Source organism: Heteronotia binoei, chromosome 10 (assembly GCF_032191835.1).
Source record: "Heteronotia binoei isolate CCM8104 ecotype False Entrance Well chromosome 10, APGP_CSIRO_Hbin_v1, whole genome shotgun sequence".
Lineage (NCBI taxonomy): Eukaryota > Metazoa > Chordata > Lepidosauria > Squamata > Gekkonidae > Heteronotia > Heteronotia binoei.
The window spans coordinates 84,688,144-84,715,157 of record NC_083232.1 but is presented as its reverse complement, the minus strand read 5'-3'; the positions used below and the strand labels follow the sequence as shown (position 1 = coordinate 84,715,157).

General features: G+C 46.3%; 1 protein-coding gene across 3 annotated transcripts in view; it reads left to right on the top strand.

Annotated features, from left to right (window-relative positions):
* The window catches only part of LOC132577901 (cytochrome c oxidase assembly factor 1 homolog), a 113,736-nt gene that overhangs the window by 80,316 nt on the left and 6,406 nt on the right, over positions 1-27,014 (top strand). For all 3 annotated transcript variants that reach the window (XM_060247689.1, XM_060247690.1, XM_060247691.1), the window contains 2 exons: positions 22,122-22,228; positions 25,566-25,670. In XM_060247689.1, coding sequence (XP_060103672.1) covers positions 25,577-25,670 — 94 coding nt within the window. In that variant the 5' untranslated portion in view covers positions 22,122-22,228; positions 25,566-25,576. The remainder of the gene's footprint in view (positions 1-22,121; positions 22,229-25,565; positions 25,671-27,014) is intronic.

Genomic DNA, 27,014 nt, shown 5'->3' with positions numbered 1-27,014 from the left:
GGAGCAGCACTCCATTGTACTTCTGTAGAGATATGTAATTTTGGGATTCAGAGGATAATGGTTTGTGTTTTCTTTCATTTATTTCAAAATGGCAGCTGGGGCGGGGAGAGATTTTTTTTTTATGGTTGCCAGTTTTAGGTTGGGAAATACCTGGAGATTTTGGGGGTGGAATCTGAGGTGGGAAGGGAAGGGTCTTCAATGGAGTATAATGTCATAGAGTTCACCCTCCAAAATGGCCATTTTCTGGAAGTTGACTGATCTCTGTTACCTGGAGACCAGTTGTAATCCCAGGAGATCTTCAGCCATCAACTGGAGGACAGAGAACAGATGGGCTGTAGCTGACCCATACCTCAGAGAAAGGCTTTAAGATATAAGAATGAAGGACAGGTGAGTAGTTGGGTTACCAAACTCCAGGGAGGGGGACCTCGAGTTCTCAGAGATCATGACTTTCAGCTCACAGAGATCAGTGCCATGGGACAAAATGGCAGCCTTGGACTATGATTGCTATGGTGTAACATCACTGCTGAGTTCTCTTCACAAACTCTGCCTTCTCCAGGCTCCACCCCAAATATACAGATATTTCCGTACCCAGAGTTGGCAACCCATAGAGAACTAACATTTCTACTTCACAAAATTATAAACTTTGAGGGCTCAAGGCAGCAAAGCGGGAGAAAAATCTAATAAATAATGGTATCGTCGTGACTACAGTGAGAGTGCCACAGACTGTAAACATGGCTGTGTGGGACCCGTTTTGAAGGCTGCAATTCTGTGACCAACATACTGGGGAGTAACTAAGTGGCAGTTATTTCCAAGTGTGTTGCCTAGGAGTGTGTTGTGTATTGCTCCATGTGGCAGCCGGCCATCATTGTTGTGGTTAGTATTGCTACCTTCTGATTTAGAAATATTGTCTTCCTTGGCAGTAGAAAGAGAGGGTGGAGCTGGGAGAAAAGCTGCAGGGCCAAGAGCCCGTGGTTTTTAGACCCAAAATTGGTTAGCGAGCAAAACAATAACTGCTCAGGCTAGTAAAATGTTGGTGGGTTGGCAACTCTGGCAGTGAGCTGTTGAGCACATATGATCAGGGGGAAAAACCTGCTTGGTGAACACAAGAACATTGATCCAGTAAGATTAGTATTGACTGGCAACATCTGGACAGAGCAGTTCCTCAGTGGAACAGGCTTCCTCAGGAGGTGGTGGGCTCTCTTTCTTTGGAGGTTTTAAAACAGAGGCTAGATGGCCATTTGACAGCAATGCTGATTCTGTGAAATTAAGCAGATCATAGGAAGGAGGGCAGAATGGGTTGCATCAGTGCTTTGTTTTCGTAGTCCTTTCTTACACGTCCAGGGAAATGCTGATTGTCACTTTGGGGCCAGGCAACAATTTTTCTTCGGGCCAGTTTGACTGGGAATTCTGGAGTGTTTGGGGGGGGCATCTTCTGGGAATGGGAGCAGGGGTAACTGGGGTGTGTGGGGGGAGGTATTTGTGAATTTTCTGCATTGTTCAGGAATTTGGACTAGATATCCCTTCTAACTCTTATGATTCTGTCTCTCCAGGGTCTCAGATAGGTCTGTCTGGCAACCAGCAAGAGTTGCTGTGGGATGCATACATGGTAGTGGTGGGGCTCCATCAGCAATGGTATGATGCCACTTCTGGGGAAAAACAGAGTTTCCAGTGGTTCCTAGAGAGGATTGATGTCACTTCCAGGTTTTCCCTGGAACTCAGGTCATGCTGTCAGCCCAGTGGCCATTTGGGGGTTTCCCACAGTGGTGGGAAATAGGAACTGGGCCAGGGGGTTCCTGTGAGGACTTGGAGCCCTAATCTCAGGTTGAGGTCTTTTCTATTACCACTACTTGATCCTTTCACCTGGTGATGCTGAGGATTTAATGTGGGACCTTCTGCATGCCGTGGAGATGCTCTACCACTCCGCTATGTCCCCTTCCCCAGTTACATTGAGAATGCAGCCTGGTAGACAGGAATGAACCATAATCTTCTTCTTTGATTCTTGAATGGTCATCACAGTACAGACCTGGATATGCTGCTCCTAAGTTCTACTCCACTGTGCCGCAGGAAGTGACCCAACTGATCCTGATATCGTGAAGTCTTTGTGTAGACTGGTGGTTTGCCACTGCCTGCCTTTGCATAGCAACCCTGGTATTCCGTGGTGGTCTCCCATCCAAATACTAACCAGGACCAACCCTGCTTAGCTGACAAATCTGACAAGATTGGGCTGGCCTGGGCTATAGATAGATAGATTCGCCCCGGCATATTCAATATTCAAACTGTTCTTGCATTCTGTAGATAGCACTGGAAGGACTTCTTTCTCTACCTTCTCTATCCCATGCATAATCTTGTAAACCTCTATCATGTCACCCCTCAGTCAACATTTCTCCAAGCTAAAGAGCCCCAAGCGTTTTAACCTTTCTTCATAGGGAAAGCGTTCCAACCCTTTAATCATTCTAATCAAATTCGTACTGAGATTTCTATGGATTGTGGCTCAGTGGCAGAGCCTCTGCTTGGCATGCAGAAGGTCCCAGGTTCAATCCCTGCCATCTCCAGTTTAACGGATCTGGGAGACCTCCGCCTGAGACACTGGAGAGCTGCTGCCAGTCTGAGTTGACAATACTGACTTTGATGGACCAAGAGTCTGATTCAGTATAAGGCAGCTTCATGTGGATTTGCTGTAACTATGCAACCCCAAATGCTTCCTTTTTGCATAGTCCTTGAGTTTCTCCCACCCCTCAACAGAACTGGATCTCCCTTTCCTTTCAGTACATACTGTTCTGGGTTGTGCCCCCTGGAGACGGGTCATAAAAAGCAAGGTTAAAGAGCTTAATAAAAAGCAAGGTTAAAGAGCTTAAAGGTCATGCTTTGAAACTAAGGGCATGCCGGTGTTTGAATCTTATCAGCATTTGAGGGGGGGAGGGGAAATATTCCTTATCAGTTCACAGGTTGTAAAGAAACCTGGCCTTGAAAAGAGCAAGAAGGCAGCGGTTTTAATGACTTGACTTCTGAGATTCAGTTGGGGCAGCTGGGTTGGTCTGAAGCAGGGGTGGCTAAACTTGCTTAATGTAAGAGCCACATAGAATAAATGTCAGATGTTTGTGAGCCGAAATACATGAATATTGAAGGAAGGAAGAAGAATAGATGGGGAGGAGGGAGAGAGAGGTGGAAAGCAAGCAACTTTAAATACATTATCCAAGCTGCTGGCTGGCTTTGCTTAAAAAAGTGATTTAAAGTGAGATATGCCTTTTCTAAACTGGCTGATGGGGTGGGAGTGGGGCTTCAAGAGCCACACAATGTGTGTGAAAGAGCCACAGTTTGGCCACCCCTGGTCTGAAGCAAAAGAAAGTTTTTGTCCAGAGGCACCTTTAAGACGAACCAAGTTTTATTCAAAGTATAAGCTTTCATGTGCATGCACGCTTGATCAGATACCAGCGTTATTAATCTTTGTAGACCTTAAAGGTGCCACTGGACTCAGACTTAGATCTTTGACTCCCGAAGAGTCGGCCTGCGTTCAGATTCCTCGCCCTGCCCTGTTCAAGAAGATTACTCACAATGCACGCCCTTCGCCACCTCAAGACTTGGGCTAAGGTTTACTCAGCACCGCGTACGGCCGGACGGGCATTGCTTATGGGTGTTCCCCTTTGTGTACACAAGTCTATCAGTTGCTTCACGACTTTTCAGATTCTTTATTGATATATCACAGTCCCCCCCCCCCTCCACGCCCGCATGTCTGCCTCCAAAGAGGTCTGGCCTCACCTACTGGGTGGCACGGACTCTTTTGTCTCTCCGCAGTAGAAAGGCTTTAGCTTGTTATGCTGGGCTCCAGTTCTCAAACCACATCCTTGGAGCTTGACTTGACAACAGCAGGCCTGTTTTGAAATAAACAGTTTCCATGAAGTATGCTCGGCATTTATTTTTTTCCCAGAAGACTCCAGTGGGTTGAATGCAAAAATAACACAACAAGTGAAATGTACTGCTATGGTTGCCAACCTCCAGGTTTGGGCCTGGAGATTTCCCAGACTGACAATTGATCTTCAGATGACAGAAATCAGTTCCCCTGGACATATGAACATATGAAGCTGCCTTAAGCTGGATCAGATCCTCGATCCATCAAAGTCAGTATTGTCTTCTCAGACTGGCAGCGGCTCTCCAGGGCCTCAAGCTGAGGTTTTTCACGCCTGTTTGCCTGGGCCCTTCTTAGTTGGAGATGCCAGGGATTGAACCTGGAATCTCCTGCTTACTAAGCAGATGCTCTACCACTGAGCCACCGACCCTCCCCTTTCTTGGAGAAAATGGCTGCTTTGGAGAGTAGGCTTTATGGCACTGTACCCCGCTGAGGACCCTCCCCAGACTTCAACCCCCCCCCCCAATTTCTTGGAATTTCCCAACCTGGAGTTGGCAACCTTATAGATACATAGAACTGGAAAGGATCTCAAGGGTCATCTAATCCAACCCCCTGCCCAATGCAGGAAATTCACAGCCACCTTCTTTCTTACTCCCCCAGTAACCCACACTCTGTGCCCAGAGCAGAGTAAAAAACCTCCAGGATCCCTGGGCCAATCTGGCCTGGAGGAAAATTCCTACCTGACCCCGAAGTGGCAATCAGCATTTCCCTGAGCATATAAGAAGGGGCCACAGGAGCTGAGCACTGGCTCATCCATTCCGGCCCTCTTTCTCACAATCTGCCTAAATTCACCAAATCAGCATTGCTATCAGATGGCCATCTAACAGCCTTTGTTTCTGTGCCAGTCATTGGACTACCTGTTGAATTTCAGCCTAGCAGGCATTGAGTTCCACAAGAGCTCAGAAGAGATGGCAGTCATGTTTGAAGATGAGTCTTTGCAGAAGGGAAATGCTAAAGGGGGGCTTGGAGACTAGTGGGCCTTTGGCCAACAGAGTTGCCAGCCGATCAGAAAATACTACCATAACCTGCTCCTACGCCTTTTAACAAACAGTTCAGAATGCAGGAACCATCAGGTGACCTTTTCCATACTAGGCCGATAAAGTTCATCCTTTGCTAATGGGTGCCTACCAGGCTGCTTGTGGAAGGTGGCCAGGAGCAGAGACTAGAAAAAGAGATGGCCATCCTTTCGGCAGGAGGACATGCTCCAGAGTGGAGCTGGGCCGGTGTGAATTGGTTCCTGTCACCAGAGCTGCCTTAAAAACCCTTCCCAAGAGCTGCTTTCCTCTCTCCGCCCACCCCGCCCTGCACTTGGCGTGGTTTAGCCTGGGAGGAGTGCACCTGGAGCTCTATAAACGGACAAGATGAAAAGGGTGATTTGCGTTGCCAAGCAAACACAGAGAACACCAGTACATCTGCGATAAGCAATTAATTAATGTAATTAATCTTGGATGGGGTTTTTTTGTTCAGCGGAAAGGGTTTCCAAATTGATAAACATGGGTTTTTTTGCAGACAGGAGAGAGAGACAGAGAGATGCTTTTCTTGGAAGCGATAGAGGTTAGGCCCAGCCCTAAGGCTGTCCGAGAAGACTCTGTTTCTGTTGCAGAGCGAATAGGCATCAGCTGAGGAGTTCCAGATGTGGGTCAGCAGTCTGGCCGCCTTGTGCGACTGAGACGGAAACTTTTTCTGTCACAGCTCAGGCAGCCTAGATCATACAAACAGCAGATTAACAATCTTTTTTCCACTTCAGAGCACCAGCGAAGGCGTCTTACGGGTGACAGGTGGAGTTAGGGCTCAGTGGCAGATCGTCTACTTGGCGGGCAGAAGGCCCCGGTTTCGATTCCCATCATCTCCAGTTAAAAGGATAGGGTAGGAGGTGATGGTAATGACTTCCGCCTGAGACCCCGGACAGCTGCTGCCGGTCAGAGTAGCCAGTGATGCCTTTGATAGACAAGTGGTCTGATTCAATATAAGGTAGTTGCATGCGGGCCTTGGATTCAGCAGGAGCTCACAGGAACACAGCTCCTGAACCTTTCAGACTCTTATCTGGGAGAACCGATACAGCTGCTGGAATGGCCTTGGGTCAGCCATAGCTCTTGCAGAACTTGTCCTTGAAAGGGCAGCTGCTGAGGGAGCCCTCTCAGCCCCACCCACCTCACAGGGTGTCTGTTGTGGGGGGAGAAGATATAGGAGATTGTAAGCCGCTCTGAGTCTCTGCTTCAGAGAGAAGAGCAGGGTATAAATCTGCAGTCTTCTCCCCACCTACCTACCTTGTCCACTGAGTAGTAGGTGTAGCTGCATAACAATCCCTGGATGAGCTCCACCACCTATTTTTCTACTAAATGGCTCTGCATGCATTTAACACTTTTCTGCATTTTTTTTCCAAAAAGGTAAAGAGGCCTTCTTGTAGTTAGAAAACTGAGATGTCATGGGGAAGAGGGTTATCTTAGCTTTATCTTTGACGTGCTAATTGATATGTTCTTGTTTCCCCACCCTCCCCAGCCCATGAGGGATTCCTCTAACCCTGCTTGCAGAACTGTAGCTTAGCAAGGAATGGGCTGACCTTAAACCTCTAAGGTGCTGGTTTTCTGCTTGCATGTTGTTGTTGTTTTCAATGCATGGGACTGTTCAGAAATGTGGTCCCCTACAGTCTGAAGTGGGTCAGTTCATTCTTTTGCATTTGCAGACCAGGCCTCAGTTTCTGCATTTTGACAGGAAGAAGTTGGTTTGCATTCAGTTTGGGAGGGGGAGTGGCCAGATTAAGTTGCACTCTTATGGGATTTACCAGTTAGACCTACAAGCAACAAAAGGTCAATGCTAACTTGGGTGCAACTATTTTGGCTTAACTCAGAGTTATAAGAAGTTTTGCCTTGCTAGATTAGGCCAGTGGTCCATCTAATCCAGCATCCAGTTTCACACAGTAGCCAGTCAGATGCCACAGGGATTCTGACATGCAGGGCCCAAAGACAATGACCCTCATCTGTTGGCCTCTCCCCAGCATTTGATAAAGCAGAGATGTTCTGCCCTCCTCTGGACTTGGAGGTCCTATTCATGGATCATGGCTAGGAGCCGCACATAAACCCATCCAACCTCCTGTTAAATCTGCACGAGCCTGAAACCATCACCATATCTTGTGGCAGTGAGTTCCACAAGTCATCTACTCACTGCATTAAGCAGTATTTCCTTTTGTCTGTTTTGAATCTACTGCCTTGACCCGGTCTCATAGGCTGACCCTGAGTGTTACAGGAGAGGGAGAAAAATTTCTATCAGTTTTCTCTGTCAGTATGTCATTTCTCCCTGGTTGTCTTCTCTACACTCAGATAGTTTCTTCTTCTTCTTTCTTCTTCTTCTTCCTTCTTCTTTGTCCTCCTCTTCCTCCACGCTCAGATAGTTTAGCCTTGTTCCAACCATATGATTATCGCAGGTGCCCATTTCAGCACTTTTCCTTGCTTTTCAGTTAGTTCACACACACTTGCTCATTGCTGCCTCTCTGATTGCCTCTTTGCATAACGTGCATGTCTGAATGTGAGTCACATGTCTTAAAACCACTTTCATGAATGCAGGATTGAATTTCAAACAGGAATCTTCTTTTACGAAGCCGGCTGTGATGGAGTGTAAGAAACAGACATGTTCACACAGAGAACGTCCAGGAAGTCTCTCTAGGCTGTAGCCTTGGAAATCAGGAATGTAGTTGTGTTCTGGCTAGACTGTTTACTAGTTGCTGAAGTTCTGTTCAGACTCACTTAGTGCGCTGGGGGTCCTGTAAGGATAAGACTCAAAGAACACAGAGGCTCTCCCCACAGGGTCTTTGCGCTGCATTCCACAATTCTGAAGGATGTTTTTGTTTGAAATCCCAGTGTGACAGATGTTTTGTGGTATCTAAATATAGGCATGTGATTTCCAACCACAGAGTTGGAAGTGAACATTTTCAAATGTCTTGGGAAAGAGTAGCCAGCTCATGATTACACTTAGATCTTTAGTGTGTGTGTGTGTGTGTATGTTTAAAGAAAATATGAAGGACATAACTGATGGAAATGTACTCGGCAACATTTAAAAAAGTACTCATTCTGGATAAAGAGGAGTACCATTTCCCATACATTAATATTGGAATGGGATTAGATAGGGAAGGAAGGAAAGAATTTGCATAGGCTGGAGTTACAGGAAGCTGTGGATGAGGATTTGCCTGCGTGTGTTCCACTGCTGTATAGGAAAAGACCACCAACTGGTGATGACAGCTCAGAGGGATGCTTGGTTAGAATGAATCTATGCAAGGGGACCCGTCGGGACAAGCATCGGCCTGCCTCTGCCGAGGCAGACATGGGATCTTTAGTGGAACAGAAAATGGTCTCCGCAGTCGACATCAGAGTATCTTGTTTTACTTTCCAGGGGAACGAAATGTGCAGAACAGGCTGCAAGAGATAACTTTCCAGATTATGTTTCCAAAAGGTTATAATTTCCTGTTGGAGCCGGGAAGGGAAGGAGATTATTGATTTGAAAGCCGAGAATGCAAATAATTTCCTGTCTACCAGAGCCACCAAGCGCTTTCCTTTATCGATTGTTTTCCTCCGTCGGCAAAAGCAAACCCTTTGTGAGCTTCCACGACGTGTGTCGTCAACCCATTATTAAGTAGTAAAAATAACCCACTGACCTGAAAAAAGAACTGGGATTGAGGATGGGGTGTGTTCCCTCCTGTGTGTGTGTGTGTGTGTGTGTTGGTAAGCATCCGCATTCAAAGAGAAGAGCAAGGAGGGAAGGATTTCTGAATTTAATTAACGTGTTTTTGTTGATACAAGTTTCCGCAAGTGCGGGGCTTGCATTGGGCGAAGGGGGAGGGGAGGCTCGTTTGCCTTGGGAGGAAATAAAAACCACGTTTGGGGATTGCGAGCCACTTGGCAGAAGCTGCGGCATACTGAAGACTGGATCCTGAAAGGAGATGACAGGAGCGTGTTGAAAACACATATTTGGCTTTTTTTAAAAAAAAAAGCAGTTATCCAACACACTTTTGCAGGGAGCGTCCAGGGCCCCACTTCGGGAACACGTCAGCCCACAAACAACAGGCAGGGTATTAGTAACTGGAAGACAGTATTTGCCGTCAAGTTGATTACAAGGCGAACTGCATGCGGAAGGAAGCATAGCGGGGCTGAGGATCACTGGAGCGGAGCCAAGGCTCTTTTTTAGGATCTGCTTCAGCTCAATTTGGAAGAGGCACAGATGCCCTGCATTTGACTCCCAAGGCATCCGTCTGCTTTAGTGAGCGCGGTTCTTAAGATGGCGGGAGGCAAGAAGCAAGTAAACTGCCGCTTTGACTTTGCTCCTTGGTCGTGTCTTGCCCTGGGCAGCCCAGGCCTGCGTAGTCTTGCCTTGGAAGCAGGAGCGCCGGGTCCGACTCAAGAAATATCTGGGGGCTTTGGGGGTGGAGCCAGGAGACTTTGGGGGTGGAGCCAGGATGTGACAAGCACAGTTGCGCTCCGAAGGGAATTCTGGCCATCACTTAAAAGGGACCGCACGCCTTTTACATGCCTTCCCTCCATTTGGAAATAATGAAGGATGGGGCACCTTCTTTTGGGGCTCATAGAATTTGAAACTTAGGGGGTGTTTTGAGGAGAGGCACCAGATGTTATGCTGCAAATTTGGTGCCTCTATCTCGAAAACATCCCCCCCAAGAGCCCAAGATACCCACGGCTCAATTCTCTATTATACCCTATGGGAATTGTTCACCATAGGGTGTAATAGAGTTCTCAGCAGACATTTGCTCCCCCCCCCACTGCTTTCTGAGAACCCTGCAGTGGGGGGAGGGCCTCCAAACCAGGAGATCGCCTGTCCCCACCTGGGGATTGGTAACCCTACTTGGAAGCTAAGCAGAGTTGGCCATAACTTGTGTTCGGACAGGAAACACCAAGGAAGTCCTGGATCGCTTTGCAAAGCCAAACAACAAGTGAATGCCTCTTGCTGTGAAAATGCTACATGGCTGCCAGAAGTTTTGCTGTGACCTGATGGTGATAACATGAAAAAAAAAATAGATATGACTGAAATGGAACTTTTCAGTGGTGGGGCATCATGCAGAAGGTGCCGGGTTTAGTCCCCAGCATCTCCAGCAAAAAGGAACAGATGGTAGGGGAGGAAGCCCTCTACCGGAGACCCTGGAGAGCCGCTGCTTGTCCAAGTAGACAATACTGACCACGCTGGACCAGGCAGCTTCATGTGTTCATGTCAGAATGAATAAATCGGCCAGCAGAAGAACTGCATGTCGACCCATGTCCGGATATGTGGGCCAAAATCCCTGAGGCTTCATAAACTATGAAAATGATCAAATAGCTAGCAATGGCCACAGCACTGCTGCAGGGCTATGACCCAATCTCCACTCAGCCATGAATTTGCTAAGTAGGTTTCATCAAGCCACAAAAAGCCAAGAAACTATATGTGTGTGTGTGTGTTTGCGTGTGTGCATGTATATGCAATGGAGGGGTGATTTTCACCTCCTGCTGTAGACCTCCACTTCTCCCTGATGCTATTCTTGGGAAGAACTGTTGTCCTACAGAAGCAGGGTTTCAGGATGAATTTTGGGCTGCAGCTGCAGGGGAGGGTGAGAAAGGCATACTTCATGAATGGAAGTCTTTTTCACCTGCGAAAATCTCCTCAGGATGCAGCCCCATAACATGGCCTCATCTTTAGGTCTCCTGTAAGAATTACTGAGATCATGTAAGTTAGGGTCCCCAGCCTTGTTGAATCTGTGGGCGCTTTTGGAATGTTGAGAACAGTCTGTGGATGCCACAACAAAATGGCTGCTGCAAGGATTCGGTTCAATCACAAAAAGCTAGGAGGTTCCAAACCAAACACAGCTGTTTTCCGTTGGGTGCCCCTGGTAGGCACAGGAAGATGCTTTCAGGGCTCTTTTTTACTCTAGTGAAGAGGAGGGAACTCTTTGCTTTGAGGAAGTTACACTTTGGGGAAGAAGCAAGTACCAAGAAATGGACTGGGAGGTGCTGTGGTGTCTGTAGCCACCACACTGAGGATCACTGATGTATGTGAAACTCTATTTGTACATAAGAATAGCACTATATGATTTCATATTATTGTATAGTCTCCAAGTTTCTGTTTTTGGGTCCTCCACAAGATGTCCATGTTGATTCCCATAGTACTGCATGACCCAGCGGCTGTACGTTTAAGAACAGAAGAGCACAAGAGAAGCCATGTTGGATCAGGTCAGTGGCTCATCCAGTCCAACACTCTGTGTCACACAGTGGTCAAAAAACCCAAGTGCCGTCAGGAGGTCCACCAATGGGGCTAGAAACCCTCTCACTGTGATCCCCCCCCAAGCACCAAGAATACAAATCATCACTGCCCCAGACAGAGAGTTCCAACAATACACTGTGGCTAATAGCCACTGATGGACCTCTGCTCCATATGCTTATCCAATCCCCTCTTGAAGGTGGCTATACTTGTAGCTGCCACCACCTCCTGTGGCAGTGAATTCCACGTGTTAATCACCCTTTGGGTGAAGAAGTACTTCCTTTTATCAGTTCTAACCCGACTGCTCAGCAATTTAATTGAATGTCCACGAGGACAAGCTGATAGGCAGGGGAAAGCATTTCTTGCAAAGTGGTCCTGCAACGACAAACTGTCTGTGGCTGAATTGGAAGTAAAAATGTAGCAAGTGTTGCAGAAGACACCTATTAGCCTTCCAGAGCAATGCAACAGGATACTTTACGTAGCTCCTGGAAAAGAGTTATGCTCAAGCAATAAGAAACTTTGGGTGGTCTCCGGACCAAGGGAGGCCTGGCGGTCCTCAGCCAGTGCCAGGAATTTTTCAGCCCTGGCCCCCACCTGGTGGAACGCTCTGCCTGAGAACATCCGTGCCCTGCAGGAATTGTTACCTTTCCATAGGGTTGCAAGGCAGAGATGTTCCTCCAGGCATTTGGTTGAGGACAGAGACGGTTTGGCACTCTCATATTTCCCCCATTTCCCTCCTGCTTTTCTATATCCCCCGTTACCCAGGGGCTGGTAGGTTATATAAATTTTGCCTGCCATCTGATGCTGCATGGTTTCCGTGTTTAATGCTGAATGTTAATGTCGTTTAAACTTCTGATTTATTGTCTACTTATCTGTTGTAAGTAGCCCTGAGCCCTATTTTTAGAGAAGGGAGGCCAATAAACTGAACTTTATAAATAAATAAAATACTTCGTGTTGCTCTGTTATCTGGTGAAGGTGGGGATTCGCCACTGACAGACTTTAATTCCCAAGCTTGTAAGAGTAAACAGTATCGGTCTTGCTATAATTACACTCTTCTGGTTTATAAGTGCGGTTCATCATTATAGCACTTGGCCTTTTATTTCCCTTTGTGCCACAGCCGTGAATGGGTACATGGTATTTATGTAATAGGCAGTTAAATTCCTTTCCCATCCTCACCTGTTATAACCAAGAAACTCTTTTATGATGAACGCAGAACACTTTCTGAGCATTAAGCACAGGAAGCATCCGTGATGGGAAAAGAGATGATTGATATGCTTGGAGCCAGGGCTTTTCTTGAGCAGGAACGCACAGGAACACAGTTCTGACTGACTTGACACCAGGAGGTGTGGCCTAATATGCAAATGAGCCCCTGCTGGGCTTTCCACACAAAATAGCCCTGCGCAAAACTATGGTGACACCAGGGGATGTGGCCTAATATGCAAATGAGTTCCTGCTGGGCTTCCCCTACAAAATAGCCCCACGCAAAACAATGGTGCCATCGGGGTGTGTGGCCTAATATGCAAATGAGTTCCTGTTGGGCTTTCTCTACAAAATAGCCCTGCACAAAACACTGGTGACATCAGGGGCTGTGGCCTAATATGCAAATGAGTTCCTGCTGGGCTTTTTCTACAAAGAAAGCCCTGCTTGGAACTAGCCAATGGAATGGCCAGACATGGGTAATTCCAAGTCTGGGATGATGCCTGGAGAATTTCTGGCCTGAACCATCAGAAGACTTTTTTTTGATGGAATCTCAACCCTGATGTAGTTCTGTGCGAGCACGGCCATCTCTGCCTTCCATAAACATTTATTCTAAATGAGAGATGAGTTACAGCTGCCTTGATAAAGACATTAGAACAAAGTTGGAGTCCAGGGGCACCTTTAAGACCAACAAAGTTTTATTCAGAATGTAAGTTTCCGTGTGCATGCACACTTTGTCAGACGATGAAATGGGGTACTGTGAGCAGTGCTATATATAGCTGAGAGGCAGTGGTTAAGCATGCAAAATAGTACAAAGGTAGAATCCAATGGCAAAATAGTGAGGTTAGTGAAAGGCAATTCTGATATGTTTATTGCTTTTGCTGTTTTCTCAGCAACTAATGCTATCCAGACCAAACTTGTTATCCTTTCAATTTGTTAATTTCACTATTTTGCCATTGGAGTCTAATGTTGTACTACTTTGCATGCTTAACCACGGCCCGACAGCCCGATGTAGCGCTGCTCACCGTACCCTATTCCCTCATCTGAAGAAGTGTGCATGCACACAAAAGCTTCTATTCGCAATAAAACTTTGTTGGTCCGAAAGGTGCTACTGGACTCCTACTTTGTTCCATTGCTTCAGACCCAACAGGGCTGCCCACCTGGATCTCTTTTGATAGAAACATTTTCCCCTTTAGATATCCATGTTCTGAGCAGTTTGGAACAACAAAGATACAAGAGCAGCAAACCAATGCAAATGTATAAAATGTAAAACTGAAAAAAAATATTTAAAATATGGATACAAACGTATAAAATATTGTTCTAAAGCAGAAATCACAGGATTAAAAAGAATCACCCACCAGTGCAGAGCAGATGTCTCGTATTTTAATTTCACACCTGCAGGAAATCAAGCATGTCTATGACATGTACGGGGGACAGGCAGTTGAGGAATAGCCCCTCTGGCTTACCTGTCTGAACCCAGTCTTTTCATTTGGAGGAGGAAAGCATCTTTTGACAGGTGGGATGGTCTGGGGAGCAATCTCTCTTTCTCAGCCTTCTCCCTCATTGCTCAGGCTCTCGACTAAATAGGACAACTTGGACTGCATCCTCATAATCCTGTGGCTGCCCTGCTGGCCCCAGTTCATGAAGCTTCTGCACCTACCCAAAGCAGCCTTTGTCCATCTCCCCATGATCAGAGGCCTTCTGTCTCAGGATCACAAGAAGACACAGCTTTCACCAGGGCGTTGCTCAACTCTGCTTTCGTGATCTCACCTGTGAAGAAGTGCATTTTTCCTTTGGAGGTTTGAAATGAGCAAAACCTTCACTCTGAGTTTTAAAAGCGCCCCCCCCCCCCTTCTCTGGGCAGAGAACCGACAGGAAAGGGAAGTCAGTTCAATTGCTTTCTAGACTTACCTCAGCCGAACTTCATACATATGCTAATAAGTCTAGGCAATGAGATGGTCAAGCTCCCCTCACTCCTTCAAGTAGGGAACAGAGATTTGGAGGAATTAAATACTAGAGATTTCGGGAAGGAAAGTTCTGGAAACTTCAGAAAAAGCTTCTTTGATCCAGCCTGACCTGATCAGTGAGTGAAGAAAAGAGAGGTGATAAAACCAGTGATTTTTTTGGTAGAAAAAGTCCAGCAGGAGCTCATTTGCATATTGGACCACACCGGCTGGCCTGGGAGCATGTGGCTGCCAGCTGGAGCCCTGGCCGGACCAGGCAGAGCTCCACTCTTGTGGGCTCCTGCAGGAAAAAAGCCCTGGATAAAACTCAGGGGAGGAAGGTCTCTTTTTGTGCTGAATTCATCAGAGCAGACAGAACTGTTAACTGAGGTCTGGGAAAAGCAGCCATTAACCATGTGCAGGCCTGAAGAACTGGAGGAAGCTGCAAGGTAATGGTGACTCTATAAAGATCTGTAACATCCTAAGCTAAGAAGCCTGTTCTGTGTTTTAACATCTGATAGGGATTGTATAGAAGAAGGGACAAAGGATTTGCATTTTACCCATTTATTTTGAATCCCTTTCTTAGTCGGGAAAGTGCTGTGCTGAAAGTATGCTTGTGAACATTTTCTCTTTAATAAATACTTTGTAACTTTTGATGCTGGTCGTGGTTCTCTGTACCACTCAAACCTCCACCATCTTGGACATGCTGTTTTAAAAAGAGTGCTGGAGGCAGTCCATTGGCAAGTGTCTGTTCCTCCAGGGGCACACAAGGCAGTAAACCTTGTGTGCCCCTGGTGCTGGTGACCAGGCGCTGGGCAGCTGGAGACACAAAGGCAAAGCTTCCGAACTTGGAAGGGAAGCTGGGAGTTCTGACCCTCCCAGTAGGGGCAAATCCTTACAAAAGTCAGGTGGTGACTATGGTTACTCGAGAGAGAAAGAGAAGCCTCTCCAGGTGTTGGGTCACAGCAGGTTTGTTCTGCCCTCCTACCTTCAGGGTAGGTTGGCCTGTTCCAGTAATGAAACCATGAAAACCAGGTGACTCACCTGTAACTGAGTTCTTCAGTTGGTCATCTGTGCAGTCAGTCCTTCCTTCCCTGCAACAGGCATTAAGAAGTTAGACAACTAGTCAACAAGAATATATTTTTGTTTGCCAGAAAAGCAAAACCCATCCCTTCTCCCACTTGTCCGTTTTTTGCTTTTTGCCCTTTTCACATTCTTTTGAGTTTCTTGGGGCTTCTCCCTTCTCAAATGACAAGAGAATAATGTTGCAGACCACTTTGGGTCTGCACTGAGCAGAAAAATGGGGTAATAAATATGTTATCTCGCATGGAGCTAGGACTGCCACATTAGCTGCTGATAAGTAAAAATGCCTCGCTAGCCACATTCAATTTTTTTTCCACCTCTCTTTCCCCCTTATTTCTCTTTGCTTTCCCACTTCTTTTGCAAGAACAGTGGGGAAAGGAAAACCTTTGTGAAAGATGGAAGTACCACACACACGCGATTCATCTTGTGGTGAGGTCATAAGTCGAAGACCAAATATGCAGAAGCTTCGTTTTGACCTGTAGCTGTGGCCAAGGATTTTGTAACTTGACAAAAGTTGTTTCCTGTGTTGCTTCACTGGGCAAGAGCTAAAGGCCCGGTGGCTCACAAAAAAACCAGCGTTGTCCATCCCTGTTAGGCTCCTCTGGGTTAACTGTCATGAGGCAATCCTTAGGCAGAGATAAAAATCTGTTCAGCTACTAGCAAACGTGAGGAAACTTGTGCTTCCTGTGAACCTTCAAAATGAAGCGACTCCCTGAAGCCAAAAATCTTTTTACGTTTCATTAACCCAGGAAATTTTTTTTTTAAAAAGCTATTTGATTCTGAAAAATTTGATCCCTGAAAGATTGATAAGAATGTATGAAGGTAGTCAAGATTCTATTTGAATTCAGATCATTGCTCCATTCTCATGCAAGTAAGTTTCACGATACCAAATGGTAATCCATCTAACCGTTGTGTTCTGTATGAATTAATGGCTTTGCACAGGCAAGCTATCTGGCCCTTATATGAAAACTTCATGATTTATTCTGCCACCTATACGGGAAAACAGGGGAAGCAGTGTGGATTTGGAAGGGAATAGTTATTGTATATTTTCACGAATAAATTTAAATCCCCAACGTTCTTTTGTCCAGAGGAAAAAGAACCTGAACTTTTCAGTGCTCAGGGGAGAGTCAGGCAAGAACACCATAATGCCATGCAGTATCCTCCAGCGACAGCTTCTGCCCACACAATAATTATAACCACAGCTGGTTTCGCAGAGGTTATTTGTGGTTTCTTAATCACACGTTATCAGAAATGTAAAGTAAGATTTCTTCAGTTCTCTCTGGGCACAAACGTAAATGGAAAGGCCTAGAATAAATGACTGCTAAAATGTAGTTCTTTTCTTGGTGTAATGGCTGAAGTGTTGGACCAATATCTGGGGCACCCAGGTTCGAATCCCCACTCTGCCATGGAATCTTGCTGGGTGACCTTGGGCCAGTCACGCACTCTTAGCCTGACTGACCTCACAGGGTGAGGTGGAGAGCCATGTTGGTCTGAAGCAACAGGACAAAGTTTGAGTCCAGTGGCATGTTTAAGACCAACAAAGTTTAATTCTGGGTGTAATTCTGGGTGGCCAAACTGCGGCTCAGGAGCCACGTGTGGTTCTTTCACACATATTGTGTGGCTCTCGAAGCCCCCACTGCCCCATAAGCCGGTTTGGAGAAGGCATTTCTCTCTTTAAATCACTTCTCCAAGCCAAGCCAGCTGGCGGCTTGGAGAATGCATTTAAAGTTAAAGTTGCTTTCTTTCCACCTCCCCTCCTCTCTCTGCCTCCCTCCCTCCCGTCTTGCACCTCTCAAACATCTGTCATTTATTCTATGCTGCTCTTACATTAAGCAAGTTTGGCCATCCCTGGTATAAGCATTCGTGTGCATGCACACTTCTTCACAGGGTTATTGTGAGGATAAAATGGAGAAGTAAATGTATCTTTACAACACTGGTCTTCAAGCAGTGAGTGTACCACTGACACAGGGTGGAGCCTGAAGATTTCCCACTATTACAGTTGATCTTCAGCTGACAGAGATCAGCTTCCCTGGAGAAAATAATAATAAAGGAAAATAATAAAATAATAAAGGAGAGCCAGAAACAGAGAGAGCAATTAACATGTGTTGATCCAAGTTGTTGAATGTTGTACTGAGGCTCCAGGATAAAACACTGAGAGAAAAAGACTGACGAAGGTCTGAAACGGTGAGGAATCCCGGGCTGCGGTCCCTTACTCTCTCGGAGACAAGCTGTGCTGGAGATTTGAGGGCTCCACCCAAGTTGCTGAACATAAGGGAGAACAACAGGAAGGCAATTGCCTCTGAGGAACTGTACCTTATTATCTTCAAGCAGCAGACAGTGTGAGGGAGTGAAAAGAACTCTTTTTTTCCAGCTGCGTTTGTATTATGAGCATTTGTGAATTTAGTATCAGGAGTAGTTTATAAAGTACTAATGATGACTACTGCTATGCATGTATTTTGATAAATGTAGGTTGCATATACACTATATTGTGTAAAAGTGTTACTGTTATTCTGGTGTAAAGCCGATATTTAGCCCTGGAGAAAACGGCTGCTTTGGGGAGGGGGCTCTATGGCATTGTATCCTGCTGAGGTCCCCCCCCCCCAAAAAAAAACCCTGCCTTTCTTCAGCTCCAACCTCCACATCTCAAGGTATTTTCCCACTCTGAAGTGGCAAGCCAACACAGACAGCATCACCAATTCTTGTTCAAGAACTTAAAAAAAAATTTTTTTTTTTGAGGCAGGGAGAGTGAGAAATGAACATATGTGATTAACAGAACTGTGTTACATTTTATAGGCAGGATTTGAACGTAGGGCTCAGTTTGAAGGTGTCTGCAGCTTTAGAAAATGATTCCTACTTTAGGCGAGATATTTCGCAGCCTTCCAGCAAGCCGTCTGCAAGCCCACAAAGCCATACATGTTTGTGAACTTGTTAACCTTGGAGTTCTTCTGGAAGAAGCAAATGTTGTGTGGCAGTTCTAGGTCATGTTTCTGAAAGAGACATAAAGTGCCTGGGGGGTCACGGCGCGTGAGGAGATGGCGATGTCTCCAAGATATCTATGGCTGCATCTTCCGTCTGGGTGAGCAAGCAGTGTTAGACATGTAAACAGTGCCACTGGACGAAGACCCCTAGGGAGACTTAGGAAGGGAAAAGAGCGATTCCCTTGACTTACTTGTGGGGTACGACTTCCCTGGATGAAAATAAGAAACGTATGTGGAAGAAGTTACACACTACTTTTGGCTGGAATACAGGGGGTTTTTTTGAGGTTATGAGGGATTACTATATTAAGCCGTTATTTAACCACTCCGGAAACCCTGGCTCTTTTGCTCAGTGATAAGGATCCTAAGATAACTCTAGCAATTGTGATTTTTGTCTCAGTCCTTTAGCCTTTGCATCAAAAAAAGATGACTAAATGTCTTCTGTTGCTCAAGATTTGCGAATCAAGGAGCCTCTAAGGGTACAAAAGGAAAGGACTCAACTTTTTGTCACTAAGACTTCCTGGAGCTCAGTGCATACTGAAATTCCCCTTAAAGAGATGCAGTAGATTCAAAGATGTCCCTGTGGGGTTCAGTCAGCTGGAATAGATGAAGTGGAGAGGGGAAGCAAGAGCTTCCTCAGCATCACCAAAGAAAGCTAGGCCAGGAGGCCAAGACACAAATGGAAGACCTTTTGGACTTATGCATTCCTCTCTTCTATGTGCAGTCACTTAAGGAAGAGTCAGAACTCAGGCAAGAGAGTTCTCAAGAGAAACTATACACAATGACTTGTGGAGCATTTCCACAGATAGATAGGGTTGCTAGCTCTGAGCAGGGTGCGCGCAGCATGATGATGTCACTTGGAAGTGACATCATCATGCCAGACACATTGCATAGGGGGCGCTCTAGCAATTTGAGCAAAAACTTTATGGTGCCATAGAGTTGTTACCCAAATTGCTAGAGCATCCCCTGCACAACATGCCTGGTGCAATTACATCACTTCTAGGTGACATCATTAGAATCATAGAGTTGGAAGGGATCTCTAGGGTCATCTAGTCCAACCCCCTGCACAGTGCAGGAAACTCACAAACACCTCCCCCTTAATTTCACAGGCATCATTGCACCTGGCATGATGGAACTCTGGGGGCGGGGATTCCCTGAGGGCCAGCTCTGTACTGGCGGGTTGAGGCTGTCAAAACTGGGGGAGCCCCTTCCCCTAGCAGGAGGCTGGGAACCCTACAGATAGAAGAAGAAGATGATGATATTGGATTTATATCCCGCCCTCCACTCCGAAGAGTCTCAGAGCGGCTCACAATCTCCTTTACCTTCCTCCCCCACAAGACACCCTGTGAGGTGGGTGGGGCTGGAGAGGGCTCTCACAGCAGCTGCCCTTTCAAGGACAACCTCTGCCAGAGCTATGGCTGACCCAAGGCCATTCCAGCAGCTGCAAGTGGAGGAGTGGGGAATCAAACCGGGTTCTCCCAGATAAGAGTCCGCACACTTAACCACTACACCAAACTGGTAGAACAGTTTCTACCCCCCCCCCCCCCGGTTAGTATTGAGTATATTGCTAATTGTGCTGTAGAAAATGAAACATTTAACACTTATACATTCCATAAATATGCAAAATAGTTCCATTTTTGTATGCTGTTATAATTTTTTTTACATTTTTTTTGCCTGGAAAGCAGTAAAACAAATTTAAGTTGTAATAATAAACTTTTCATTGTATTTCCCCCAAAACTTCCATTTCCCCAATCCCCCTTGAGAAATTTCTGGTTTTATTTTACCCAGTGACTTCCAAATTTCTGGAAATATTAAATCAGTCGTAGACATTGGCAGACGTGGAATAGGATATTATAGCCTGATGTCATCAGAACTCGGAAGCTAAGCGGGGTCTGTTCTTGGATGGGAGGCCACCAAGGAAGACTTCACAGGGGAAGGCAGTGGTTAACCACTTCTGCTTCTCACTTGCCCTGAAAGAACTGTGCTGGGGTCACCATAAGACAGCTGCTACTGAACAGCACTTTACGCTCACACACACACACCCGGGGGCGGGGAGGGGGGGAAGAGACACTGGGCTGTTGTACCAAGGAGGATGGAGAGAGATACCATGGGAAACTTCTCTGTCACCAATAAGGGAACGGATAAGAATATTGAGAAGGTGGTTACAGTTTATCTTGTTGAACAAGGCTGTTTAATGGCCATGGTGATGAAATGTGGATTTCAGAAGACAGCAACTCAACTGTGTCACAATCATCCTACGTAACAGGAAGGTTACTTAGGGCTTCTTGGCATGAAACATGAACTTCTCGACACATTCGGAGTGTACAAAACAGTTGAATCTTACCGCGTACTTATGTCACATGACAGTTGCATTCCTAATGGGTGGGTAGAAATGCTGTCCAGTGAATTTTACAGAAAGAGTGTGATGGGGGCGGGGGGGACTCTTTAAGAGGAGAACCTGAGGTAACCCTGCGCAGAAACATTAGTGGCTCCTGCAACACTCATTACAAAACACCTTCTGCTGACAAACACCATGCATAGTGATGATTTTGTTAATTATTTACCCCAACTTTCCCTTGGGAACTGGGCTACCAGAGAGAAAGCACAAGAGAAAACTGAGGACTGTGATGCCTACAATGTGCACTCAAGCATTTGCCCTCCCCCCCCCACGCCTTCATTTCACCCATAGGAAAATGTTTTACTGTCAAACCCCCTCCCCCCCCCCCCAGTGATTTGCATGCTGTATATTTCAATTGGGGGGAAATTTAAAGAAGTTGGAACGAGGTGGTGCATTTATCTATTTGATGTGCTGTCACATCAAATAAGAGACCCTCAAGCAAAAGAGGCCTTGAAAGAAACTATATAGCAGGGGTGGGCAAACTGTGGCTTGGGAGCCACATGGGGCTCTTTCACACATATTGTGTGGCTCCACCGCTCTGTCAACCAGCTTGGAGAAGGCATTTCTCTCTTTAAATCACTTCATCAAGCCAGCCAGCAGCTTGGAGAATGCATTTAAAGTTGCTTTCTTTCCACTTCTTCCTTAACTTATCCAACTTATCTCCTTCCTTCCTTCCGGCTCTCAAACATCTGACATTCATGTCTTGTGGCTCTCAGACATCTGATGTTTATTTTATGTGGCTCTTAAATTCAGTAAGTTTGGCCGCCCCTGCTATATAAAATGGCTTGTGGAGTGTTTCCCAACCTGTGGACCAGGACCCAAAAGTTGACCGTGAAGCTTCTGAAAGTGGATCTCAGGCCATCCCTCCCGAACAGCTGCTCCTGCCCATTGCATCGTTCTTACACTTTTTATCCTCCTTGTCAGCATTTCCCATTCTCACCTCCCCAATGCCTTTGTGGTTTTTTTTTTTGGGGGGGGGGGCGGGAATCTGCCCAGCAACAAGTAAGTTTATGATAGAACTGGAAGGATGGGGAAATGGAAGGCCACTTGCTTGGGGGCACCTGCACTCTTTGTGTGATGTTTGTGGGGTTCTCAACATCATCTAGTTAACTGGCGTAGAAAATGTAGTGCTGGACAAGATGGGTGCCAAAAAACCTTGGGCTCGCCTGGGTTGGGCCAGCATACCAAGTAAACTTGTACTGGTGGGTCACCATACCAAAAAGGTTGGGAACCATTGGTAGATAGTATTAAAGTATATAGTCACAGTAGGGCATTTTTGGAAAATGTTCCTCATTTTCTGCATTTTTTTTCCCAGCTATGGAGGGCAGGGGAGAAGGAAATAATGCCCATTTCAAAGGCGATGGAAAAAGTAACACATTTTGTTCTGTTTTCAGACTGCTCTTTGGGGGACAGATCAAGAGGACTGCAGGAGAGAACTTGAATAGGTGCAGCACATCATCATTGGCTCGTGTTTTTGCTTTTCTGACGCCCACGAAAGAGGGTAAATGATTTTCCCGTGTGGCAGGGATTTTACTTGGGTTCAGCCAATTGATTGTTCTCAGTGGGGAGAAAGAGAAGGACGGCCACGCCAGTCGTATCTTGGTGGAAATAAGGAAGCTTTGCCCAGGGATAACACGGTTGCTGCCCGCTGGTTTGTCTCCAGCTTGAATATTATCCCGGGAATGAATTCCCACATTAGCATTTCCTCTTGTGCTGTCCATTGAAGTGGTGACTCATCGGATGACGCGGCTCTTTGGCTGCTTCCATGCAGGATTGTGAACGCGCGACCCTGCCCTGGCAACGGCAAAAGGGGGTGAGGGCAGCATCCTGCTCCCCCCAGCCCTGCTCCTCCTCCTCCCCCCTTTCTGTGTTGCATCTGTGCAAAAAGTGCAGAATTGTCAAAGAGCACAGAGAAGCGCACAGGAATCCTCTTTCCCTTGGTTTGTCAAGCTGAGCTGAGCAGTAATGCAAGAGTGCCGTTCAGCTGGCAAAAGGAAAAAAAGCCCTTTAAGGGGCTGAAAGGGGAATGAGCGGAGCGAAGTGCCCAGCGGCGACTGAGGTGGAGCATCCACGCAGACTCTTTGCCCACAACCGCTCCACAGTTTCCCCCGTTGGCCACAATCGGGGAAGATTTGTTTGCGATCCCAAAGTCTTGGGATGCCTGTGAGACATGCTCAGAGACGCTGTGGTTATAAATGAGCATAATGTATGGAATGAGCATGACATGTTAGGGATTTCCTATATTCCATCTTGGGTGAAAATCCCCATGTGGAAGCAGCCTGTGAGTCGCCGTTGCTTCTCTGCCAAACATGGGATATGTGATCTCCTGGAACCCGCTCCCAGGACGGGAATCCCAGAGGAGCACTTTTTCAGCGTGTTCCTTGCCAGCAAACTTTCCCCTGGGAAGCATATCTTAATATCACGGGAGCCACATATGGCTCTTTCACACATGTCGTGTGGGTCTCAAAACTCCCACCACCCTGCTGGCCGGCTAGGAAGAAGGCATTTGTCTCTTTAAATCACTTCTCCAAGCCAAGCCAGCTTTAAACCCATGGAGAATGCATTTAAAGTTTGGGGTTTGTAGAATCTTTTGGGCTGAAGTGCCGTGTTCTACTGGAGAAAGTTTTCCTTCCAGACGTTTCGTTCTCAGCTGCGGAGAACATCCTCAGTGGCGTTGCAACCGGAGCAGGCGCTCTGACCTTCTTGGCTGCTGTGCATTGAGTGACTCAATGCACAGCAGCCAAGAAGGTCTGAGCGCCTGCTCCAGCTGCAGCGCCACTGAGGATGTTCTCCGCAGCCGAGAACGAAACGTCTGGAAGGAAAACTTTCTCCAGTAGAACACGGCACTTCAGCCCAAAAGATTCTACAAACCCTAATGATGTTACCAGCCGTGAAAACCTGAATTCATTTAAAGTTTCCTTCCTTCCCTCCCTCTCGTGGCTCATTGATGTTCATATCTTGCTCTCAAACATTTGAGAGTATTCTATGTGGCTCTTACATTAAGCAAGTTTGGCCGCCCCTGTATTAATATCACAACTGCCCTGTAGGCAGGGCAGGGCAGTGTTTCCCACCTAATTGGCAGGAGAGTGTGGTACAAGATCTGAGGTAGGACGGGAGGAGAGGCAAGCAGGGTATAGCCCTCTCTCATCAGATCTCAGAATCTAAGTGCTGTTGGTGCTTGAAAGGGAGACCAAAAAGGAAGCCTTTGCCAAGGAAGGCAATGGGCAAACCCCTCCTGCTTCACACTCACCTTGAAAGCCCTTTGCTAGGGTCACCATAGGTCAGCTGTGACTTGACAGCACTTTACGCACACACCCCCGCACTTGGTAGGACTATACAGGCAGCCTGCTTACAACAGCTACAGGCCCACAGGTAATGACTTAGTAACCCTCTGGTCAATGGCTGTCTGAATTCATCACTGAAGGAGACCCAAAAGAGGGGAGGTGTGGCCTTATATTATAACCCCCTTGCTTTGGCACCTGCGATGTAGTGAAGACTCAAACAACTTTCAGACAGAAATTTCAACCTTGAATACACACAACTGAGACATCTTCCTGACACTGAGATCATGCTTATTTCAGTAATCCAGCCTTTTCCATCTTGGCCCTGACCAATTTTCCCTTTAAGTCTTGGGAGCAAAAATTCTACTTTGTGAGCTACTGACATTAAAGTTGTGTGCTACTGCTTAAATTGTTGTGCTCTGGGGCCATTCTTCCTGAGCTAAGAGAAAAATGAGTTGGAGGCTAAAAATCTGTGAGCCAGCTCACACTAACTCAGCTTAGAGGGAACACTGGCCCTGACCTGGTGGAATGCTTTGTGGGAGACTCATGCCCTGCGGGGCCCGTCTGCATTCCATGGGGTGCATGTAAGACAGAGTTCTTCCACCATGCATTCCACTAACAAACTCTACCATCAACACTGATGACGTTTATACCGAAAGCTTTAGTTCACTGTGTGTTGAGTTTATACTTGGATTTTATTACAGTTGTGGTTTTGTTATTGTAAGCTGCCCCAGGCTCCATTGTAGGAGAGAGGCAGGATACAAATCACATAGAATATAATAATCTGGTGGCATGGGACAAGAGAAAGTTGAACATTGTTCTTGTCCTGTTGCTTGCTGGCATTTACCCTTTTTCTTTCTCTGAGGTATTGGTTACTTTACTCCGTTACATTCAGGCAGATGACAGATATGTTGGTTTTCACAAATAGACCAGGCAAGTGGCAGGAAGAAAACCAAGGGGGCGAGGGAAGTCCATTGCTAAGCCTTCCTGTTTATCACTTCCCTTCCCACCCTCTTTCTTTGTGCGTTAGTGAGTGAAAGCTAAAAGCCAGTAAAACGCAGCGGCTGTACATTAACTGGTAGTGAAGTCAGCTTGGCTTTCCCTTCTGATGTTCTCCTACCCAGATCCACCCCCGGTGTTTACTCCTTCAGTGTGGCATTTCAGTATGAGGTAAATCTCCCCCCCCCACCCCCAAAAGCCTGAATACTTCCCCTGTATTATTTGGCATGCCTGGGAAGCTGGCAAGAACAATATGGCACTTTTCTGGCCACCAGCCACACCAGGGAGGTCATTTTCTCCTCGGCAATTAGCAAAACGGTGGCATCTCCCGAAAGAAACTGAAGGAGTGATTCAAGCAGAGGTATCCATCCTCCTCCGTTCTCATCCTGGATTTCCTCCGAGTGAACCGCGGGGCCCCCAGACTGACTGAATGCTGCATGTAGAGCTTTTATTCAGGCCCTGTTTTGCTGCAATATTGAAAAGGCTTTTTGGCAAAATTCCCTTATTTTGTTCGTATACAATAAGCCTATTTTTCCCCTCTTTCCTTCTTCCCCTCAGGGAACAAAACCATGCCAGCGTCTTTGAGGAAACTTCAGCAAATGGCTATTTATCTGGGAATTGTATCTGGTGGGGGATGTTCTCTTATGTATTACTTCATGCAAAGTAAGTTCCGTCACGGTGAGCAACTTTGATCTTTGCGTTTGCCAGACTGAAGTGGCCGAGTGGACTACCTCACTTCACACCATGGGTGACGGGAAATCATGGCTTTTTAACGCCCACGCACCTAAAAATGAAATATCCAGTACAACAGGAGTGCCGAGACAGAGCATTTCTCCCTTATGTCCATAATTTGCAAGGAGCTATTTTAAATGCATGGAAACTTTTCAAAAGTAACATTCCATTGCCTCCCCCTCCCCGCACCTCTACAGCATCCACTCTGTCATCTCTTCTGCTATATCCATTTTGCTCCTCTTGTATACTGTTCACAGAGGTAGTGCCTTTGGCTGTCAAGGTTTCACTCTTTGTTTGGTTTATAAATACAACTTTGTTTCACGCAGGCAATGGGGACAGAACCCTAATGCTTTCCAAGTACTTACCGGGTCTCTGAGACTGATTGACAGTGTTGGCATATTGAGTAGTTCAAGTTCGCCTTTATTGGCATAAAAATATCAGAACAAATTAGTTAAAAAGGTAAAATGGAGCATCACGTACATATACATCTGAGTAAACATAAAAATATATTGAGTATTTAAACATAAGAGGCTTTCTATTCTCACCATGAGGTTTCCATAATTTTTGGAATTCACTTCATTTGTGGGGCAGAATTTGGATTGAGGGATTTCCATCAGCAGGACTGGCTTTGGTGCCTCATAAGATACTGATTCTGGGAGACAGGTGATCCCCAGAAACAGAACGGGGTGGAAACTGGGGGTCTGAATCGGGAGAATCACTAAAAAGTCTCTTTCTCCATCCCTGATCAGTGGAAATTTCCAAGGATCCAACCAAGCATGTTCTAGGCTATAAAACACATAGATGTGTATTGTTTTTAAGAACTCCTGATAATAGAGGTGACCCGGATCCTAACTGGCCCCAACTATAGCCTCAATACAAGATAAAATCATACAAGACAATCATCCTATGATATTATCTTGTATTGAGGCTATAGTTGGGTCCATAACTGTTTTTAAATTATCCTGTAATAAATACATATATTGATAATTTTTGCATTATGTTTGTTTTACATCTACTGTTTTTAGAAATTGGCCCTCAGATTTGTATTTATTTAACCTATTATTGGGGGGGGGGGTTGTTCTTCTCCTTTCTCATGTTTCTGGATCTGATTGGCCCAGGCTTGCCCAAAAGCATCACATCTCAGATGCTAAGCAGGGTCAGCCCTGGTAGTGCTTGGATGAGAGACTACCAAGGAAGCCCAAGGTTGCTACACGGTGACAGGCAATGGCGAGCCACCTCTGAAGGTCTCTCGCCTTGCAGCCCCTGTATGGCTGC